Source organism: Lepisma saccharinum, chromosome 30 (assembly GCF_977018435.1).
Source record: "Lepisma saccharinum chromosome 30, izLepSacc3.1, whole genome shotgun sequence".
In the NCBI taxonomy this organism is placed as follows: Eukaryota; Metazoa; Arthropoda; class Insecta; order Zygentoma; family Lepismatidae; genus Lepisma; species Lepisma saccharinum.
The window spans coordinates 30,832,837-30,856,971 of NC_139258.1; the positions used below are offsets into that span (position 1 = coordinate 30,832,837).

Below are 24,135 nucleotides of genomic sequence, written 5' to 3' on the forward strand. Positions count from 1 at the left end.
TCTGTAAACAATATAGCTCAAACCATTTTAACCCCCGGTGGTCCCTAGTTTGAATCATACTGTACCTTTGTAAGTGTATCAGTTATGTTCATCCCCAATATCGCAGTTAGGCCAAAGAGGCCGAAAAGTAATATCAATAATAAAATAAAAGGTGCCTTCTTAACCACTCCAGCATCCTATAAATATGCCACTGGTCATTTTTTGATAAATTGATTGGTTGATTGAGTTGATGTTTTAAGTTCACTTTATGCACAGTAAAGCTAATTGGGACTGGGCCTAAAGTTTAAAGTGTGATCCAAACCACTATGTGGCTCCAACAGGTATCGAAACCGGGATCCTTTCATTACAAGGAGACTACACTACCACTACACCACCAGGGAGACCGCCACTGGTCATTTACCTTGCTACATTTCAACATCTCTCGATCATATCAACAACCATTCACATATTCTGTATTCTCATATGATTGTGTATTTTGAAGTAATTTTACTTCATAGTGGGGTGAAATATGTCCCAAGATGATTTTACTTCATGGATCATACCCGAGAACTATCTGTTCTCAGTAGAACCACAGTGGTCTAGTGGGTAAAGTGTTTGACTTCCACAGTGGAGACCCAGGTTCGATTCCTGATGTGGGTGATTTAAGGTTAGCAGCTCTGGGGCTTACCCAGCCTCAAATCAATGGATACCAGGGAGGAATTGGGGTAAAGGTGGCTGAAGCATGATGCTGATCACATCACCTCCAGAATGGCCGAGATCAAGAATGTGTAGGGCCCTACCCCCACATCCTCTAAATGTGCCTTCATAGCACTGTGCTATGTGCATAGGGAACTTTACCTTTTACCTTACTATCTATCCTCAGTAGCAAAGCACTTTTTTTTTTTTTTGCAACAAATCTGATGTTTTCACTAGTTCTTTTGTGGATACCCTGTATGTAACATTAATCAAGGTGTTCCTCATTCAAAATATATTGTGCATGAGTGATAGTAAATAAAACATTTTAATTTATTCTCTTTCACATTGCAGCTAAAAGCTTCCGGAAGTCACAAAGGCCCATATGAATTTGACAATCTTCAGCACGTGCAAGATCTCAGTGGAGAGCATGTAGGTGCTGTTTGGTGCATGAAATTTTCATCATGTGGTAGACTATTAGCGACAGCTGGCCAAGATAGAGTTCTGCGTGTGTGGGTTCTTCGTGATGCATATGTGTACTTTCAGGATATGAGAACCAAGTACAATGCAGAGAAGGTAAGTTCTGACACAATCGTGGTAAAAAAGGTTCCAGCATGTTCATTCCCATATCCCACAAAAGATGGATATTCTTTAGGTGATCACACTTTTAACCACTGTTTTACTCCAACATTTCGGACACTGTATGCATATTAAGGTATTTAATGTACATGCCTGACGGAAGCTACCAGACATTGGGCGAAATCGATCATGAACAAAAACTGCACGGAAAAATGAACTGTGAACTTTCTAGAGTGAATTACCTCTCTCCACGTATTCACCAAATGGATATCTTTAGATACAATGTCATTTGTAACATACAGTTCATATAATTTGGTTTTGTGTCTATTTATGCATTTTTTTTTAAAAGCAAAACCCAGTGCAATCACCTGTTAATTAAGAAAGTTAATGAACCATTCATGTTCCTCAAAGATATTTGAATTTTATATGGTTACTTTATCAATATCAATCCATCCCTAATAGAAATTTCTATATCATCTCTCCATATACTACATTCCAGTAGTACTATGATCTTAGTAAACATGGTGGATACAAGAGGTGAAGAGATGTCCTAATAGTTACTGCAAGAAAGAAATGAACAATTTATAACATATGCACGATGATGAATTAATTTCAGACATTACTCATGTACTCTTTTCATTAATACACCATGTCCCAATATTATTCACTCCATAAATGTTGTCCATAAAGAACTTTCTATGCAAGTTGAGTGGAGGTCGTTAGTATAAGCATGAAGAACATCTCAACAAAATTCTCTTCTATGTACTTGGTAACACTGTACTATCATGCATTACGGCAAAAGAGTAAACCAGTGAAGGGAAAGGCAATGTGTGTTTTGAAGTTGTTTTGAAACAAAATCTTGTGTAACTGTTCAGCGTTAGATTTTGTATGTGGGATTATGTGAAGGACATGGTCTACAAAAAGAAAGTTACGGACTTGGTGGAATTGAAGCCCAGGTTCGAGGAGGCTGTGGCATCAATCACCGTGGATATGAACCGCAACGCAAGGAGTGAATACATCAATAGACTTGATATTATGAAAGCCACTCAGGGCGCCCATGTAGAGGTTTATTAATAATCAGAACTATGTTCACTAAAAATTCTTTGAGTCAATGAATGTATTTCCATGTATTGTTTCCGAGAATTTTTTTACAGTAAAGATGTTATGGGGTGAATAATTTATGGATACCCTGTACATGTCTTGTTTGAGATGTGAGGAACAAGTTGTACATTTTGTTTCTTTTCTAGGTTTCCCCAACACCCTCACAAGAATCACTAGTTTCTCAACATTCCTCCGAGGATCCTATGGCTATGATGTGCTGTGATCAAAGAGACGATGCTGCAAAGACTCCTTTTATGCCCAAGCCATTTTGTACATATAGTGGACATACTTCAGATCTTCTTGATGTAGCATGGTCTAAGGTATGACAATATTTTTGTTAAACATTCATTATTAATAATTCGAGGCATGCATATTTAGTTTTTGACGAAAACACGAAATATGAAATAACACATTGTAATGTTAATTTTTATTTTTATGTTTCTGAAAGTTGTGAGGTGCATTTTCCTACCCTGTTTTGTCACGAAATGATGCGAAATAAAATGCGAAATAGACTCTTAAACATGAAATTTACCATTTATATACCAATGCGACACTTTTTGAAGTCTGAAGTATCCTGTGAGTTATGCAATTCACGGAAAATTTATTAATGCTGCCTTAAATATTTGAGAAGCAAAAATGGACCCCTTTATACAGGAATAAACTTAATATTCTGGTAATGATTTAATGTGCTATTAGAAGGGATATGTTTATTTTGTGTAGTAAGTGCAGTTTTTAAATCAAATCAAATTTGGGATTATATTCACATTTCTATAACGAAAATGTCATTAGATCTCTCATTTTGTGAAGTTTTTGTCCCCAAACACAAACATTGCATATCTCTTGGGTATCTTGTAAATTACTTTCACAGGCATCTGCTACTCATCTTGCTGACCATAGTGTTTTACACTGACCTGGAAATCATTATTTAAAAAATCAGATTAAAATGTTCAGGAAATTTCATAAGATTGTTGAAATCTGTGCACCATTGCCAACATAGGACAATGGGTTTGCATTGACATAGCATATGGTTTTGGATACACCGTGTAGTTCATTTCTTGTTCTGAGGGGACATATTTACATTATTACATGAACCTTAAACTGGTTATAATTAATTGGTAGACATTATGGCTGTATGAGTGGCTCAGGAGTAATGCTTCATAATATATCTATGTTCTTCTTAAATGTTCACATAACCACTTTTTGTAGATTCAAAATAATATAATAATACAGTTATTTTTTGTGATTTTTATTTTTCCTGCGACATTTTGTCCTGGATTCCCAGAACCTTTTCAAGCTTACACCAAGATAAACACAACACATAACTTTACATGGTCTACACAGAAGTGTAAGAACTAGCCATGTATGGTTGTGTGTGTGTTTATCTTGGTGTAAGCTTGAAAAAGTTCTGGGAAATCAGGACGAAACATCAAACAATAAAAGCCGTTAAAAATAGCGGTATTATGTAAAAACTTGATAACCCACACAATTTTGAAACCGAGAAAAACACAGGCGAAAGTTCAACCATTACATTGTGGCTTATGGGTTACTCAGATGTTCCAGTGTTTTTCTGGCCATCAGTGGCTACTGAAGGAACTTCATGAAATAAATATTTTATTATAAACATTCTTTCTACCTACTAAATATGTCTGTCCTGTATGAATCTTAATGACCCCATCTATACTGAAGAAAACAATATATGATTTGTAATTCTACCATTGTTATTTTATTGAGGCCAACAACCCTGTAAGGCTCCTGCATTTTAGGGAGCTTTCACACCAAAGTGACATGCAACATGTTGTCAGTCATCCGAGTGACATGGTACTTAAAAACAAACCTTAAGAATGAACTGAGTCAACTCCACTTTGAACTGATATCGATACACTTGTCAGTACTCTTCCTGATACAATAATATATAATATCCCGTGGTGCAACAGCCCGTGTGAAGGCCAGGGCCTACCTGCAGACTGCCGGCCTCACCCGCACATGCCTCAGCAAAGGTGGGCGATCATCCAAACAGTAACAGGGTAACATGTGGTCAGCACAGCCGAACCCCAGTCGTTGTTGTAGGTCTCGATGACCAGGTTACGCTACTCATTTGTAGCTCCCCAATTTCCTCACGGTGGTGGGTGGCCACCAGTCCCATATACAGGCCGAAATTACAGGAGAAAGTTGTTACGCTTAACTCAGGAGACTTGAACCTGTGTGCATCCTGTAGCCGGAGCCCAAACCATGATGCCTGTTGTAATGAATAACGTCTCACGGAGATCTCTGATATGTACACAATTTATTTCACATACCTCCCCTACTCCGTATATACATCTTTATGTTACAATCCATTACCAACTGCTCCCAATTGCCTTTTGCCCCCTAACAGAGAAATGCATTTTCCAATTGCTAATTGTTTCGGCCATGATTTTCTTGCTCATGTACGCACACGGGCTCCTTTCCTTTGCCGTCTAAAAAAAGCAAACAGTTCTGAATACCTTCTTCAAAACAAAGAAAAACCGCATGATAAGTAAAAGAAAAGTGACCCCCTTCCTTCTCCTACAACAGCTCATTATCCGCCACTGGTGTGCATGGTAATGTGATAATTGCAGAATTCAGGTCCCTTTTTCTTGTTTGAATGCAGCCGTCTGGATAGGAAATATTGCCCGTATTATTTATTGTCTGTTGCATGGTAAAACGTAATGCAAGGATCATTTTTTTCACACTGCTGATAAAAGTTCGGTCTTCGACAACTGCGTTATCTTTAAAATGCCGATGATTTCCCTTCTGCCACCTGCTGCTCTAACTTCCAGCCGGTCTCATTGTGTTTACGCTGCAGCTGGCGCCAGTGTTTAGTCTAGCACCGATAACTGCAATGACTCATCCAGTGCGAAGGAATAAGCCTCATTGTTTTGAATCTCGCAAAGCCATATAATCCCCGCTTTTCTTCAGAACCATTAGCGTGCTGCTGTTAAAAACAACAACAACAACAACAAAAACCGCAATGCTCAATGTAGGAATACGAGAGGAAAAGTTTTGGCCGAGCGAGTGTTTGACCTCCAGAATACTCCTGAAACCTACAATAAATTGTCGATTAATCTGAAAATACGCAAGTTTAGTAAAGCTTGTTTTTAGTTCATTTTATGCTGATGAGCTAAGCGGGACTAAATATACAGTTTAAAGTGGGATCCAAACCAGAGTGATTATCTAGTGCGGCACTGTTTAATGTGTCCTAGAATACACATTCGGTGCAAACAGATCGCAAGTTGTGTGTTTACTTTTTCAGAGTGGATTACAATGCAAGTTGAGGAAGAGTTTGAACTGATCCCTGCAAAGGGGGAGGGGGGGGGTGAATATGAAGTTAACTGAAGCAAAGAATACGTGACTTTTTTTACGATGTGTTTTAGACAGCCAAACCAGAACGGAATTTACAACCCCGATTTTTAGGTTGTGTTCTCTCCCAAGAGAATCTTCTCTTACCAGTTAATCCTGTAACGGACAATGTTCTAGTGAACACACATAAAATCCAATACTCATTCTGTCCAATTATCTCCCGTCTCTTGCTCGTGCCAGTGTGACTACTGTCAAGATTCTTCAGAGTTTCACTTCTTGCAATAAACGAGATTGTTTTCCTTTCCCTAGGTCTCCTTGCAAACGGGTTTGTTATGAACTAAAATTGTAAGAATTTCGTGGAAGAGCAACGACTTTGCACAATTAAAAGAAAATACAGTTTTTTTAAAATACTTTTTGCCACAACATGCATCCCGTACATAACCGGTTGTATAACTATGCAGGATAAATGGTGTTAACCGTCTCCTTGGAATCTTTGTGTCTGCGTTAAGCTCCGTGTTCTCATTTTGTGTAACATTTTTTACACTTTCTTTAAAACGTACAATATTATTATATAGTACATATATAGCTTATTTTCTGAGCTACCACCAAGTATAAAACATCCTTTGTGGGGGGAATTTATACTCTACTTTATTTACACCTGAAAACAGGCCCCATCTTCAAAAGTTTGGATAACTCGAAGTCGTTTAATACGAAGTTGACATTTTTTGGTCCCTTGAACTTCGTATTAACGAGGTTTTCCTGTATTTGGTTCCCAGTGCAGGTGAAATTTTAGATCTGTACACAAATGAACTTAAAAACAAAGTAAGATTAAGTAATGTGAATTGTCTCACCTAGAACTATATGTCCGTACAATGTTGTCTAACTCATTTACTTTTGTTTTTATTATAGAACTATTTTATACTGTCGTCCTCAATGGATAAAACAGTCCGATTGTGGCACATTTCCAGGAAGGAGTGTTTGTGCTGTTTCCAGCATATTGACTTTGTTACAGCCATTGTATTCCATCCAAGGGTGAGTTCACATACAATAAGTCTGCACCATAAAAGTAAATACTTACAAAGCAATACATATCCCATGCCCTATGTCCAGGGGTAGAAAAACACAGAGTGCCTGATCTCCAAATTCAGTTCTATTTTTTTTTAAATTAATTTCACTTAAGGAAATTTCCTTACCTTTTTTTAAAATAGCAAGTACAGTATGAGTTTTTTTAATGTTTGTGTGTTTTCTGTATCACTTGTAACATTAAATCAGAATAATAAACATGCCATTATAAATGTTTTCACTGTTGCTATCCAAATTTTAAAATCTGCGGCAATATGGTAGTCAGCCATATACCATATTTACTCATGTATAATGCGCACTTTTTTCCAAAATTTTTGCCCCAAAAAACTGTGGTGCATATTATGTACGGAATAATTTGGACAGCCAACATGGAACTGTACAGGGTCATTCCATGATTTTCTGACACTTTCATTGATTTTTCATGTTCGCGGAACCCTATCATGTTATATATCGTTGTAAAGCTTAATTCCTGCAGTTTCTGAATATGGCAACAGTGTTACATTCAAGATAGTGATACTAATGTGAAATGCAGTTGAAATAATTTAATCACAAAATGAAGGAACGTTCTGCTTTTTATGGTACTTTGGATGAAAGAAAAGATAAGGGAAATTAATAATTAAAATGTATTACTGGCCAAATAATATTATTTATATGTAGTGTATAAATTCCTTAATGGAAGAAATGTTGTGCTGCTAATTGCTACTTTGAGGGTCCTGAATGTGCCTCGAATAAATGTTACGTTAGTCACTGAAAGAGTATTTATTTTGAAGGTTTTTTTAGAAAATGTAAAGAAGGAATGAGCAAAACCACGCATAAAAGTTTGAAGGCCATTTCCCACGATTTTCACTTTGTAATGTAATGTTCTGTGACACCAAGAAATGCAGTGCAATTCTGCCGGAATTCGAGAATGCACCTGCCGTCACATGGGATGCGTATCAGTGGTATTTCTTGGGCGAGAAATAATAGAAAATAACTTCCTGAGTACTGTAAATCCATAATGTAATTTTGATCTCGCTGTCTACTATTACACAATAATTAAGGTGGTTAAAGAGTGAAACATTTGGGATGCTAAACACACTGGAGGAAGAGGAGGTGACGTGGGTTGGTAACTTATCATTTACACAAGAGAATATTTTCCTCTTGGTCCACTTAGCAACAGGTGACTCATTGAATAGGTGTGTTGTCATTCACTCTTGATCATCATAGCAACAGCTTTGACACCTACAACTAGGGAAGCCATTTCTTGAACCTGGATTGCACTGGACATTATATACGAGATTTAATTGTTTGTCACTTTATCCCATCAAAACCAGGGTGTGTGTTATTCGCGCACGTGCATTATTTCCCATCCCGATCCCGACTTCGGGAAATGACTTCCTGACTTTTCGGGAAATGGTCATTTTAAAAAATCGTTAATTCTCGACAATTTCTTCATTGTTAATGTCTGGAACTTATCGGAAATCGTTAGTTTTTGTACCGGAAATGCAAAAACAATCAGTTAAGGTGAAAATGATGTGTAGAATCCAAGAATTTCAGAGCTCCGGGAAATTTTGAAGCAAATTAAAAAAAATTCCCGTCTCGATCCTGTCCCGACCCAAAAAATTCTGTCCCGCACACCCCTAGTTATTATTCATTCTGTTACCGATTGAGCCTTCTTTAGGAAGGCCACTCCGACGCAAGAATTAATTCATTTTAATCCAATTTTGTATTAATTATTAAATTAAATATTTTAAGATCAAGTGTCAAAATGTGTAGTTTTTGTTAAGTTGGATCCGTGACTTTCTTAGTTCGTATTTGAAATAAAAATAAAAACTGCCTTCTGAGGAAAAGGGGCTGGTGCCTGAATTAGTTTGTTTTCTCTACCCCTGCCTATGTCATTAATGACATTAAAATATCATTGAAAAATGCATAAATTTATTGCCTTCATTTTTTTTCTATGGCAGTTGTTTTCCTCACAAAGTGAGGGGCTTTAAGGAAGTTGGATGTGTATTAACTGCAACTGCACTGTGGGTATGTGCCCGACCCTGTGGCATAGTGGTTAGCACATCGCGCTGCGACGCCGCCAAGGATCCCGGGTTCGAATCCCGGTCGGGCTTGGTTGTTTGTGAATGTTCATTCATCAATTTCATCATTTCATCACTCATCCCCATCTTCGCAAATTAGCCAAGAGGCACAAAACGCGAAGTAAAATAAACTAAATCAATCAATCAATCAATGCACTGTGGGTATGCAAATCAGTATTTTAATAATATGTAATAACTTTTTTAGTATATTCACATTACTCTTGTGAGCATCAGGAATAATTTTTCACTTATATTGTATGAATAATATAATGTTTGAATAAATGGTTATGTGTTGATCTGGTTATTGAATTTATTCAAATTGTATAGTTTTCAAGCAGTAAATTTTTAGGTATACTTAAAAATGATCTCAGAGGAGTAACGTTAACATGACATGTCCTTTTGTTTCTAAATGAATAATGAACCTGTTGGTAATATGTTGCCTAATTTATTTACTTTTAGTCATAAAAAGCAATTTTTTGTATGATTTAGAATCTTACTTTAAATTCAATCAGCAAAATATGCAAAATGATGCTTGAAGAACAATTGTTCAGCTTTAAGAGGAATAATATCAGGAATGGGACAAATCAATCAGAAGTCTGTCATTATTGGTTGATATAGACATATCATTATATCGATTTATTGGTTAAGATATGGATAAATTTATCAATACAATAAATTTGCAATGTACTGCCATTTTGTTATTATCTTTATGAATATGAACATAATTCATATGTCATGGTTTTATCATAGTAAATATCTAAATACATTGCTTTCATTTTTGAAGGCAAAAACTCGTTACAGCTATTTCACTACATACATACATTAATTGAGGAGGATAGTGATCCATTCATGTTCTTCAAAAAATATTTGCAATCGTAGATCAGATTGGTAGAATATCTGTTACCTGTATCAGCACATTTTATGTCAGAAGTTTATCGCTATCAGCAAAAATTCCATATTCTTTCATTTTGTTGTAATTTTTTAAACTAAGTGTCTGAATACACGGCATATTTTTCAAAGTAAAACCTAATGTAGACACACACATTAATTATGTAAACTAATCATTAATGTTCTTCAAGGAACATAAGCAATTTTATGTTAGTGCTTTATCAATAGCAGCAAAAATTTAATATTTGTCCATCATGTGTTAATAGTTTTATGAACTTGTTTGTACATTCATGTTTGGTTAAAGTGGCACATTCTTCAACTGTTCAAACCTATAAAGTGACCAACTTTACGTGAACAGGAGTGTACAAATATGTCAGAAAGATGCCACAAAATGAGAGCTGAGCCGATGTCGATGCCGATGTATCGGTATCAGCCCATACCAGTGGTATCAGTATCAGTTGGAATTTATTTACTGATACCGGCCAATACTTTTCCGGCATTTTGGTTTTGACATACTCCGCAAAAATGCCTCGTGACAATATCCTGGAAATTAGGCAAAATTCAAATTTATTTTTATTTTACACCAGTTTTGTGTGAAGAAAACTGAATTTTCTAATAAAATAAAATATAATTTAATAATCTAATGTAATTCTTGAATATTTTAAGCAAAAATGTTGGAATTGATGCAAATTATTAAGAGTGGAACGCTTAGACACAAATATCAACCAATATTTTGAACAACTTTTTTTTTTTTTCAATTTTCAAGTATCGGTGAGTATTGGTGGTAATCGGTATTAGTATCGGGTCAACCCTACACAAAACACAGGAGTTCTACACCACCAATGGCTTTCTGTTAGTGTTATCATGAAGCATTAAAAGCATTAAATATGGTGATTATAATGTATTCACCCATAATTTATTGAACTGCTTTCAATAGAGTAAATGATTACTTAACAAGAATACAATATCATTTTCAGTATGCAGTCAAAATGCTATGACAAAAATTCTATTATGCCTTACAAATATGCTTTGATATTTAACACACATACAGACACAGTTTTCACATTTTTATGAGAAGGAAGGAGTATGCTGGCATTGTATCAGTTCTTTTTGGAAATCACTTTTTAAAGTAACGGAATTATAGTTACTTTCCTCAAAACCTATAATTACTTTGCAATTACTTTGCTCAAAAAATAATGTTAGTTACTCATTTCAAAAGTAACTAGCCACTGTTATCATTGAAAAGAGTAACTGTTACTTTCAAACATGGGTTTCTATTGTATGATGCTCTTTGTGCTGATTTAATCACAGTAGACTATGCATGAAGACTAGTTGCCAGTTCCCTTAATATTTCCATGTTGTTGTTTTTTTTTTAATACATATGTATAATATATGTACAATAAGATCCACAATTTATACAACAGACCACAAATATCTGACATGTTTGTTTCAGGATGATCGTTACTTTCTGAGCGGTTCTCTTGATGGCAAATTGAGGTTGTGGAACATCCCTGATAAAAAGGTGGCAGTATGGACTGAGGTTGAAGGCCAAACAAAACTAATTACTGCTGCAAATTTTTGCCAGGTATGTCACACTAATGTGTGCCACACTATGACTATGTGGTCTAAGGTGTCAGACTTTGTGCTCAGGTTATGGGACTTGCTGGTTTGAGTCTCCTGGGGAGAAGCGTAACAACGTTTCTCCTGAGATTTCGGCCAGTTTATGGGACCGATGGCCTCCCACCATTGTGAGGAAATTGGCGAACTACGAATGAGTACCATAACCCGGTCATGAAAACCTACAACAACAACAACGGGGGGGTTGTCGTGCTGACCACATGTCAGCCTGTTGGTTGAACCCTCACCTCTGCTGAGGCATGTGTAAGTGATGCCGGCAGTTGGTAGATATGCCATGGCCCTCAAGATCCATTGCGGCACAGGTTATTCTCATGCCAATGTTAAACTGAGAGACAGAATGCTCTAAATATTCCAGTGTCGAGTTTATTGGTAACTTCAGGGACCTTTATAACTACAGTAAAACCTTGTTAATCAATACTAATGGGGACGAATAAGTTGACCGGTTTAACAAAAGTCCGGATTAACTGAAATAATCTAAAATAACAGTAGAAAGTGCATTAAAACTGTTTATAGCAACAAAACACATTTATTATGGTGTATTTAAAGGGCATAGGCCTAAATACACTATACAGTACAAAGTCTGCGGGAGACAGAATTTCATCAGTGGTTGACTGCCTTACTTTGGGAAGTTCTCTTGTTAACTTCTATCCACGTTCCAAACCTTGCATTCTGCTTTTTTTTTGGCTCCGGATTAACGAGGTTTTACTGTAATTAAGGTTTTAATATCAACTTAACATGCAACATATCTTGTAGACTAATAAAGTTCTCCTGCTGGACCCATCACCTGTATAATCCTCTTTGGTGTTGTATATTGGTCTGTCTCTTGTTCATCTGTGTGCTGAATACTATTTCACAGCCTCGGCTCTTATAATCGGCAAGTTGATTTTAGAACTTAATATAACAAATTAGGGATGTAACAGATTAATTGGTACACTATTGATACTAACAGATACAGGCTTAATTTGGTGGATAATGCTGCTGATCCAATATTCCTGTAATTTGCATTTGACTTATGTCATAATTCTGCAATTTTGTTGTAATTTTTATGATTATAAATGTATAATTCAGTTATTTTTGTTTTGTAAAAATGTATTTTTCTAATGCAAAATATGTTTCAGTCATCTGCTAATGTACATTAAGGAGGTAAATAAACCAGTGAGGTTCTTCATAGAATATTTGTAATTTTATAATAAATTGGTACAATATCGGTTATTGGCAAATGTTATATCTGTGTTGGTAAATAAAAAATCACATCACTCTATCACTATGAAGGATAAAAAAGTCTAGTATATTTCATGAAATACACATCGTAGCATGAATTGTATATATATAGTATTGTCCTACTGAAGCGTTGGAAAAGAGGCAGGCTCCGCATGTCTAAACATCACTTTGTTTAGCTTTAGGGGATCGTAGATAGGCTATGTGAAAGCCTGATATTCAAAGTTTATTGGCTGCGAGAGGTGTATCTTAAGAGGAGGGTATAGCTCTGAAGAGAAACGTCAACGCTCAACCAAGCAAGGGGCTTGCCCAGTGAAATAAGAACAACATTTACGATTAGATTTAAACACTTCAATTGACTGGTCTGGCAGAGGTGTGACAGAATGATAGACAAGGATATAGAAACATTTGTTACCTGTAGAACCCTATGTGAAGATCGACTCGCTTATTCGTAGATGAACACTGATGAAACACTCCTGAAATAAAACTCCTTTTAATGGCGCACTACTCCTCGCTTTAACTCCTTTTGTATCGATCAGTAATCCGACTTTAAGTCGGAGGCAACAACTATTCACGCCATAACTTCCTTAGTACAACTGCTAGTATAACTCCGAGGCACGGCTGTGCACACAATAAATTTCAGATAACGACTGGGGGGAGAAATATTCTCTCGAGCTATTTAAATGAAATTCGAACTTTCGGCCGTTGAGAGACCACATGTCTCGATAACTGTGTTTCTGAGCATAATCACTGATTTACTGATTTTCCTATTCTACCGGCCTAATGCCATATCAGTGGAGTTTTTCCAACTCCGCTGAAGGTTGCTGGCATGATTTGCTTTTAAGAAACTCTTCCAACACTTCAGCGAGACCTCTTTTTATAACATGGTTAGCTTATTTATTTGTGACGCCCTGGGTTCGAGTCACGCCTACGGCATGATACGGTATTGTAGACTTGAAGAAACAGTCTAGTTGGTAGTATTCAGCTTAAAAGAGTTGCCATTTGTGGCTCTCTTTTTGTGATAATACAGTTGTTAGCTTCAGTTAACAAAATCTAGTGTATTTTCTGAGGGCTATAAAGTTTCCTTTTTCTTTTTTTAGAATGGAAAATTTGCCGTTGTTGGGTCTTACGATGGGAGATGCATATTCTACACCACTGAGCAGCTGAAGTATCACACACAGATACATGTGCGTTCTACAAGAGGGAAGAACTCAAAAGGAAGAAAGATAAGTGGTATTGAGCCTATGCCTGGAGAAGACAAGGTGTGTATTCATTTTATTTTATAAGATATAGGATCAGTTATTGGTTAATGATTATCTGCAACAATGACATGTTTATTTATTCCTATATTTGATAGTAATTTACATGAATTTATACTTGTACCTATAGAAATTATGGTTACAAAATTTTATACTGTACACAAATGTTCTATTAGAAAGGAAATGTTATTTTCTGTAATAAATATATGTTTTAAATCACATTTAGGATTACATTCACCATTGTAACAGAAATACTGTTTTATGTACTGCTTTTGATGATCTTTTATTCACCATAAATGTGTTGGCTTGCCAACAGACTTAACCACCAACCTTCTGAGAGCCAGTTCTTAAATTTCAATATTTAGTTTGTAAGGCTCCGAATCATTGCCTACAGAAGGAATCACAATGCTTGTTTCATGTTCTACATGTATATTGGATTGGCAGTTGTTCATTTTAATTTATAAACTTGTGCACTGTATTTCATGAGATATATATATTAATACGTAATCTTTATGTTTGTAGATCCTGGTCACATCCAATGACAGCAGAATAAGACTGTATGATTTACGTGACCTTAATTTGTCATGTAAATATAAAGGATATGTAAATGTTAGTAGCCAAATAAAGGCAAGTTTTAGGTATGTAACAGTTTGATTCTATAAATGTCAACGCAGTGCATGAAGTTAATATACTGCTGGACAATGAAAACCGGACACTTTAATATTTGACATCTGAATTGCAATAACAGCTCGCAGGTATATTACAGAATGTTCGGCAGATCATGTAGTACCATATGCACCATTCATAGGCTCGGACTTTGTTTATGCATTCGTACTTAATTCAGTTTCTGCAACATTTAGTTAGCCCTTGTACCAGAGCTTTTATCGACCCATTGCGTTATCACAAAAAATGCAAGTGTCCGGTTTTTTTTGTCCAGCAGTATATGTAGTTGTTTTCCTATTGTAGTAAACTAGTAGGAAATATAGTCTATACTCTATCCCGAGAATATCTGGAGTAAGATCGCACATAACATCAGAGAAGGGGAGATGGTGAGTGGATGGAGCAAAGCAGAACATGCTCCTGCAAACTGTTGGTAGACACAGTTAGTTTCCCCCTCCACACAATCCCGTACCCTCTCACATGTTTATTGATCAAGCCCTCTCGAGTGACTACTTGTGCAGAGACTTGTTTTCGTTTACTCGCTCCAGAGATTCCAGGGAGAGAGTATAGTTATATTTTTGGGGGTATAAGGCTCAAGGAAACAGGCTTTATCTTTTACAAGTAAATCATGTGTTCAATTAGAGATCATATGTATACTCAAAATATAACTATCTTGTTGCATTCACTACTTGAGATTTTCTACAGTAATGTTTAACCTTTACAGTCCCGATCGGTCATGTGTTGACCGATGGCATTTTTGGCCACAGTCCCGGTTGGTCAACCGATGGTACAGAACCTTTTTTCGTCACCTTGCAACCCTGTTCATTTTCTATGCTCATGACTCGAAGTGCATGGAACTTGAAACCAAGAGTTGATATGCATCAACAGCAAAGCTGGTGCTCTTCAATTCCCTAATGACGTCACCAGCAACTGGCAATTCAGAGGATGGAGAACTTCTTCCAGAGACATGGCAGTGGTCAGGGGTGGGCAATGTGGGGCCTACAGTCCCACTGTTTCATTTCTTTTTAATTTTTTTTCTTCGGATGGCAATAGGCATTAGGAACAAAATAAATATTGAATTATAATGTAGACATGTGGTTGCAAATAGGACATAGAACTTGTTCCTGTCCCATGTCTCAACAGGGAGGAAAGAGAGGTAAAATTTTCTTTTCTTTGTTTCAATTTTCACGTTTGAAGCCACAAATAATAACAAATACATACAGATAGCAACACTTTGTCTTTTCTATGTCAAAGTACATTTTATTCTTAGTAAAATGTTTCTTGTTTCACTTAATTATCTGCCAGAGGATGGAAGCTATAACGATTTTTGCTAAACCTTACAAAACTCATTTAAATGGCCTGGGACAGAGGTAAAAACTGCATAAGTGCCACAGGACTTTAAAGGTTAATGAGGTTTTCTACAGTAATGTTTAATTTGATTGGATTCCTCATTTAAAGAGAGGGGGTATTACTGTTGGAATTTCTCTTGCTTACCAATGACAAGGTTGTTACATGTTAAATATAATTACATGCAAAGATTTTTTTTTCCAAATACATAAATTAGTGTAGAAACACAATTCATTGTAACTTTTGCAAAGAAAATATTTTATTGACCTGTCAATTTCACATTCTGTGAATAGTGACAGTCAGTTGCCAAAAATCGAGCCCCCCCCCCCAAAAAAAGTGTTAAATGCAATTATATATTTGTGTAAGAAAGAAGTGAATGAGCAAATTGTTTACAATAAAAAAAATCAGGTTTTCTCAAATGTTCTTGTACCGATTACTCACCTAGAATTCTGGGAATTTTGCATGAAAGTTTCTTCATAGATGTAAAAAAATTGCAACTTTTATTAATCCAAATCCCATAGAATTTATACATATGTTTGTCACAGTTTAGCTTATATTTTTATCAAGGAAGGAAAAGAAAGCTGTGAGGAAAATAAAAACACAATTCTCTCAATCTGTTTACTTTGTTGGTGTCCTTTGCAGAACAATCTATCTGACAGATGGAAGATTATTGCAAGATAATATAACTGTTGGGCTGAAAAGTTCGTAGGCTAACATAGTAAAAAATATTTTTTTGACAAAATTCAATTTTATTATTCAATATAGTTGCCTTCGAGGGCGATACAACGATTATAGCGGTCATACAATTTTTCGATGCCATTTTTATAGTATGATTTCTCTTTAGCCTCAAAATAGGCCTCAGTTTCGGCGATTACCTCTTCATCAGTGCTAAATTTCTTTCCAGCGAGCATTCTTTTAAGGTCTGCAAACAGGAAAAAGTCACTGGGGGCCAGATCTGGAGAATATGGTGGATGGGGAAGCAATTCGTAGTCTAATTCATATAATTTTGCCATCGTTTTCATTGATTTGTGACACGGTGCATTGTCTTGATGAAACAGCACTTTTTTCTTCTTCAAATGGGGCCGTTTTTTCGTGATTTCATCCTTTAAACGCTCCAACAACGCTATGTAATAATCGCTGTTGATGGTCTGACCCTTTTTGATTTTATTATTTTGTGGACTTTTTTGATGTTTTCGTCGGTAACAGCCTCTTTGGGGCGTCCACTGCGTGCATCGTCTTCGATGCTCATTTCGCCTCGTTTAAATTTAGCAAACCACTTCTCAACGGTTGATTTTCCTGGTGCAGAGTCCGAATAATGTTTATCAAGCCAAGCCTTGGTTTCAACAGTATTTTTTTTCGCCAAAAAGCAATTCTTTATTAACACACGAAATTCTTTTTTATCCATTTTTTCACAATAACAAAAGCTGCTTCACTCACAATGCTATATCTCACGAACTAATTATCGCAGCTGTGAAATTTATACACGTATCTTTTGAAGGTTAGTACTAAGTAAAAATCACATGGATTTAATTCTAGTAACGCCATCTATGAGTCAGCCTATGAACTTTTCAGACCAACTGTTAGCTTGAAGTTGATTATGTAAATTTGAGTTTGAAATTCTTATACAATTATAAGAAGAAGTCACCTTAAATTAAATATTTTAAATATATGTACCATTTAATTGAATTGATTTAGAATTTTTGGATACATTGGAATCTCGCAGACCCTTTATATTGTTAATATATCTGTGCCTGTATGTGTGTGTGTGAGGCAGTAATACGTAAAGTTGAAATAGAGAAAACATCTGCTTGGAAAGTTTGCCTTGAAAACTGGGAATTATACTTGAATTTTATCATGGTCCTAGAGTGGCCAAGAAAATTCTGTCGTATATTTAGTTCCAATGAATGAGGGAAAGCAAAATCAAACATAAAAGTGATATGAGAAATATAAATATTATTTTTTAGTTTTCTGGAGCTGAGAAGGCTAAATTTGTGTGTCCAGGAAACTAAATCTTGGAATGCAACAGTAGGGTATCAATGTATGTAATGATAATTTAAATATGAAATTCATAGTTCATTATTTCTGTGATAATATTTGATTGTTTGTTTATAAAAATTATTTGCTCTTTTTTTCAGTCATGATGGAAAATACATCATAAGTGGTTCAGAAAACCAATGTATATATATCTGGAAAACACATCATGATTATGCAAAATTCTCTTCCGTCCGACGTGATCGCAATGACTTTTGGGAAGGTATTAAAGGTACGTTTACAAATTTGAGTTTTCCATTTTTAAAGTTATTTAAGAATTTCAATATCCCTCTGTTCAATAAATAAGACCTAATTTGTTGACTTATACATTTGTTCACACAAGATCCAGCATATCAATGAACAGACCAGTAGCTGGAATTTATTTCCATTTGGGGATCTCTGGCTAACAGGGAAAGGTGTGTTTAAAACATCACCATTTTTCAAAAGTTTCACAGTAGGAAATAAGAGATACTAATTATTTAAAACATGACTTATGTCTTGTGCCATCATAATTAATGTTCATATTTCAGGAAACAAAATATGCAGTAACAAATTAATATAATGGTTCACAAAAATCAAACTTGATTTTTTATGGAACCAAGATGAAAGAACTGAAAATGTAGGAAAGTGTAAAATCTGAGAATGTAAAATTGGGGTTCCACTTTATTGGTCTCCTTCAAGGAGCAGCAGAAAATCAGATAAAATTACATGGTGTTAAAAAGGACATGATGTGCCAGTGTCATTTGGAGTGAACACAATAGATCTGTGGTAGAAACTTCAGCTGACTGCCCAATAATGTTGTACAGGTAGTTCATGGTAGGAAGAAGTCCTGTACTTCATTGTTAGTCAGTGTGCAAACTCGGGAAGAATTATTTCACTATTCATGTTGTTTTTTATACATCTAACAAACTTCCACTAATGTTTCCATTATTATGTGGTCACTGGATATAAATTCTCTGACTTGGTCGTTAATTAATTTCTAGAATTTTGTGTATGGAGTGAACTGGCAATAAAAAAGAACTCAATGGAAGAGCATTCTTGATGAGAGAAACCCATTGTGAAATGCTTCTGTTAATTTCAATGTTCGCTCCAAGTTAAGGTCACATGACTTGAAACACTCCGTAACAGTATTTTTAATTCCTTAATCAAATCATAATAGCAAATTAAAGGTTTAAGGCCTCTCCGATGGCACAGTGGTAGCGTCGTCGCCTTGTAATCAAGGGGTCTCGGGTTTGATACCCAGTGGAGGCAGATAGTGGTTCGGATCCCAATTTAAACTGTAGGTCCAGTCCCAATTAGCCTTACTGTGCATAAAGTGGACACCAACTCAATCAATCAAATTAAAGGTTTAACAATTGTGCTAATTTCAGCCTTTGATTTTTATTCCAGCACACAATGCTGTGGTTACTTGTGCAGTTTTTGCACCCAATCCAGATATCTTTATACGCCAGATGGAAAAGGAGAAAGAGAAAGACAAACCTCCAATAGAAGATCCTCTTGTCGCTCAACATACAAACGGATGTGGAGGCTATGTTCTAATCAGCGCTGATTTTAACGGAAGCATCAAGGTGTTTCTAAACAAAACTAAGCCAAAGCATAGCTCTCTACCAGCATCTGCCCTAGCCTAGACGCTTAGATACTTATTTTTATGAATTTCTCGTATTGTGTTCCGACTTATGGATGCTCACACGTTCATTTGTCGTAAAAAGAAATTAACTCGTTGCCTTTTTTAAGTACCAAACTTTTTACAAGTGCTTTGAAAATTAGTTTTTATTGAAGATCTTGTTTAGTAATATTTTGTATTTACATTTTATATATTCTATGTTTTGTTCAATGATATATATATTGAGAAGCTCAAATTGTACATAGTTTGAATTATTGGCGATAATGTATATATTTGTATAAAAGAAAGATTGTGAATATGTGTACAATGTGATTTATACAAAACACCATTGCAATCATGTGATGAGTTACCATTGATGATAAGTGATATTGTATGTATTTTTGCTGTTCCCTTCTCTGATGCTGGATTGTCATGCAAGGAAAACAGACTGCCTTAAAATAGACCAATAGGTGTAGAGTGTACAGAGGAAATTAACAAGGAAAAAGTTTATGTAGGTAGTTTGATGGTTAGATAGGAGACATGTGCCAACCTGCAGTGTTACGTTAGTGATGACTTGTAAAATACAATTAGTCATCTTGTGTAAAGAATGTGATAATAGTTACAAAGATGAGAGGATATTGAACAAAAGGTGGGTATATGATTGTGCGATATCATACCCCAAGCACTTATATGTACCATATGAAATTTATTGTATTTCACTCCATCTTAAAACTTGATTTTTTCCAACCTAATATGTTTTCTGCAATTAAACACTTACACTATGTAGGGGAGAGTGTGTATGAAATGTAAATAATGACCCTTAAATATGAATGTGACTTTTTATGTGCTTCTAATTGTGCTGATGAACTAATTTTCTTAATTTCTGTGAAATTCCAAGAGAATTGATGCAGGTGTTAGTTTTTTTTTATTGTAATAGGAACTGGTTAAAAAGAAAATTGTAAACACTGACATGGAAAACTTCATTGTTCATTCTTACGAGTCGTTGGGTTAATTTTTATATACAGTAGTGCAATGTATAAACATTGACAAAAAATTGGCGAATAAGATATACAAGGGCTGTTCAAGAAAAGGCAACTTTTGCTACAAATTGTTACCTTGTTACCTTTGAGACTAGTCCTTTCCATTGGCGACACACCACTTCCAACATTTCTTCCATGGTGCACAGTTCTTGTATCCTTTATATTTTCCATATGCTGTAAATTATGTCATTTCAATGTTTTTCTCAATGGGAAAGAAAAATAATTGTTCTGGTGCCATGTACAGAGAATAGGGTGTGGGTGTCTGTTTTTTCATGAGATAATTGCAGATCAGGAATGTTTGAATGAGCCCGAGCTTTGTCACGGCATCCAGGTTTGGTTTTCCCAAAACTTCTCTTCCTGAACACAGCATCACTGAAACTTAGTAAAGCTTCTAGGTAAAATTATGCTAAAATTTGTTAGTCCTTGACTTTGGGAGCAGTGTGACCTTGGGCACCACCTGATAGATTTTTTAAAATTAAATACCACAGACAATGTATACCATAAGAAGACACGTCTTAAGTTGAAGTATTTCATTGCAAAGAAATGCATTTTGCATAATTTCCAGAATACGTGACCCCTCAAAAGTGTTACGCAGCATGTTTTGCTAACTCCATGAGAGGCTTGCACTCTGAAATAGTATCAGATCAGCCCTAGTAACAAAAAGATCTGATTCTATGCAGTGTGAAACATTGTTTCAACAAATGGAAGCAGTATTTATCATGGAAAATGAAATGTTCGTACACATGCACACTCACTCAATTCACTTAAAGAAGGGCCGATATGAAATTTTGGTTGATACCAATATAAAATTTACCAATACTCAACCGATCTGATGTAAAATTCTAAATGGTTCATTATTTAATTAATTAATTTAATTTAATAAATGTGTGTTTCAAGGTGTCTGCAGTGCAAAATAAGTTGCATATTCAGACATTTACTTTTAGGGCATGGAGATTATCCATAAAAATTATGACAAAATGGCAGAATTTTGCTCTAAATTACCAGATATTTATAGATATATCGAATCGGTAAAATAGTCAGTAATTTTACCGATAAACTGATATGCCTATTTAAGCCAATACTGATAGAGTACAGATTAATCTGTCCCATCCCTACTTTCTCTCTTCATCCACACACAGATGTTTCCAGCTCATATTTAGCCATATGTACATTGTATAATCCTATTCTTTTCATACATACATATGTACATGGACCAATATAACATTTATCAATCTTATATTAAGTAGCAAATGCTCCATGAACATGATTGGTTCAGTCATCTTCCTACTTATGTATGTAATCAGGTGACTGCAATGGGACTTGGCCTTAAGAAAAGAAAAAAAAAGTTATTGTTTACACACGTACCCAAATGGTTACCGCTCTTGCCTTATGCAGTGGCCATGCTTCACCTAGTGAAAAGTTGCTTCGCAGGCCTTGTTCTGAAAGGACTATCGTACCATGGAGTTTAGTATTTACACATTTATGAATTATACTTTTCAATCTTTTAAAAAACTAGCAAAATGGCAGATTTTTACTAGGTTGCAGGCTACAGTGGAACATCTATTTTACGTTTTTCAGGGGATCAAGCTCAAAAAACGTAAAATGTGGGAAAATTTAAAATTGAGGATAATTTCATAATGTTTTGCTATGTTGGTACCATCAAGATTGAATGTATAATGTGGGAAAATGTAAAATCAGGGTTCCACTCATTTAAAAATATATGGTAATATTACGGATTTTCCCATGTCAGCCAAAAATGATAGAGCTCTGATTATTCTGTCCCATTCCTAATAAGTAATGTTAGCTTTGTGGCATTTGCTTTAAAATATTCTAACCCATTAATACACAACCAAGTCCATTCTCATAACAAGAGGCTGCAAGAACAAAGCACATTAACTGCAAGAAATTTGGAAAGAAGGGTACAGCAATGTTGAATAGTAAGGAGCACCCATTTATGTTGCTGGAATCTGCACATGATTATTTGAGAACTTATTTACATTTATCATGTAGCTTCTTCCTGTAAAATTAAGATGTGTTGTATAAAAAACATTTGCTTCTCTTCCATGCGCCCTCTTGAACACACTGTAAATCTTCCCTTTACTGTTGTAGATGCCTAGGATTTCCACTAATCTATTACATTTGTCTGAAGTGGTGTTTCTGTGCTGTATATGTACGTTCAAGAAATTGCTGGAAAATGTAGTGTCGTAACTAGCTAACTATAAACTTGATTCCTGTGGAACAAAAATGTTTGCAACTGAGGAGTTCAGAGCTTAGATTTTGCTGATCAGTGTGGATTTGTGTGTTTGTCAAGATGTTTCTTCCAAGCTGCGTGTAAAATTTTATGTATGAAAGTTTGTATCTGCTTATATCAAGAGAGCAACAATTATTTTGTTAACACTCGCAGAAATTTAACAGGACCACAGAGGATGAATGGAGTCCAAATTGATTGATATGCTTGAATGAAATACACAAACTAGAAAATTGCTTTGCATTAAAGCAAGGTATTTATTTATTCCTTTTTTTTGTAGGCAGTCTAACGTATCAGTTATGTAGGTTGGAAAGAGCAAGACCTATGAACTTTTAGTGTTCACAGTTAAGGTTTTTAACTTTTCTTGCAAAGACAGGGAAAATTAAGTGTTTTCTTTCACTTAGCAAGATTTAAGAATTTGAATAAATCTCATTTAGTTTGAACAATATTGAATACAGTTGATTCTCTGGAATAGCAAGTGCAATTTAACACTTAAAACTTGGTTATTGTCAAAGCACCACAGAATGATCTGGAAAATTATTTGCAAAAAAAAAAAAAAAAAAAAAAAAGTGCTCCCCTTTGCCTTGCACCATGCCATAAAGGCATGTAGGGGGTGTTTGGGGTTGGGCCCCACACTTTCTTGATCACGGCCAAAGATGGGGGTGATGTGATCAGCACAACACTCCTGGGCACTGAAGCCGCTTGAACAGGTGGGAAAAAATCCCAGTTCTCCCCTCCCGGGAGAATTATCTGGGTATTTGTTTGTCCACAATGATCAGGAACTCAAACTGAATAAACTTATTTCACTACATTGCTTGCATGTCGTCATTTAACATAACTCATGTGCCTCACCTATAGAGTTTGAGGAACTAGTGTTCTAAAATGTGAGAGTCATGATTGACTTCAAAGGTTCTTGGTTTGAATCTAGGTCATGTCATATTTTCATCTATTTGTTATTCATCCTCACTGTTGTAAATCAACTTACAGGAGTATAAATATTAGCTAATAGAGCAGCTGTTCTTACTTAGTCTGTAATTGTAAATTGGTAAATTGAAGTTTAAGAACCACACGAAAATGTGTCACATTTCTACATGTATTTTAGCACTGGAATTATTCACCATGCTATAAAGTTTCTTCCTTCCATTAAGTGTATTTTCTACACCAAATAAAGGATGTCTCGAAAAGATGGTAAATTTTGAAAAGGAGTTATAGAGAAGATAGAGATAGTTATAGGAGTTTTGATCATAGAAACGCATAGTACAGAGGATGCCATTCCATACATTACATACCTCTGAAGAGATGGCCAGGTTCATGACTTGATGATGACCATTTCTGTGCAAACATTCCTGCAGTTGTCGAGGGATGTCCTGCATAGCTTGACGTAACA

The 24,135-nt window shown here is 35.6% G+C and overlaps 1 protein-coding gene across 1 annotated transcript in view; it reads left to right on the forward strand.

Annotated features, from left to right (window-relative positions):
• Positions 1 to 23,932, forward strand: part of LOC145981971 (WD repeat-containing protein 44) — a 51,651-nt gene extending 27,719 nt beyond the window's left edge. Inside the window, exons 9-16 of the mRNA XM_083115478.1 lie at positions 1,027 to 1,248; positions 2,499 to 2,672; positions 6,580 to 6,702; positions 11,158 to 11,289; positions 13,661 to 13,822; positions 14,342 to 14,457; positions 17,962 to 18,089; positions 19,247 to 23,932. Coding sequence (XP_082971604.1) covers positions 1,027 to 1,248; positions 2,499 to 2,672; positions 6,580 to 6,702; positions 11,158 to 11,289; positions 13,661 to 13,822; positions 14,342 to 14,457; positions 17,962 to 18,089; positions 19,247 to 19,485 — 1,296 coding nt within the window. The 3' untranslated portion in view covers positions 19,486 to 23,932. The remainder of the gene's footprint in view (positions 1 to 1,026; positions 1,249 to 2,498; positions 2,673 to 6,579; positions 6,703 to 11,157; positions 11,290 to 13,660; positions 13,823 to 14,341; positions 14,458 to 17,961; positions 18,090 to 19,246) is intronic.
• The last annotated feature ends 203 nt before the right edge of the window (positions 23,933 to 24,135 follow it).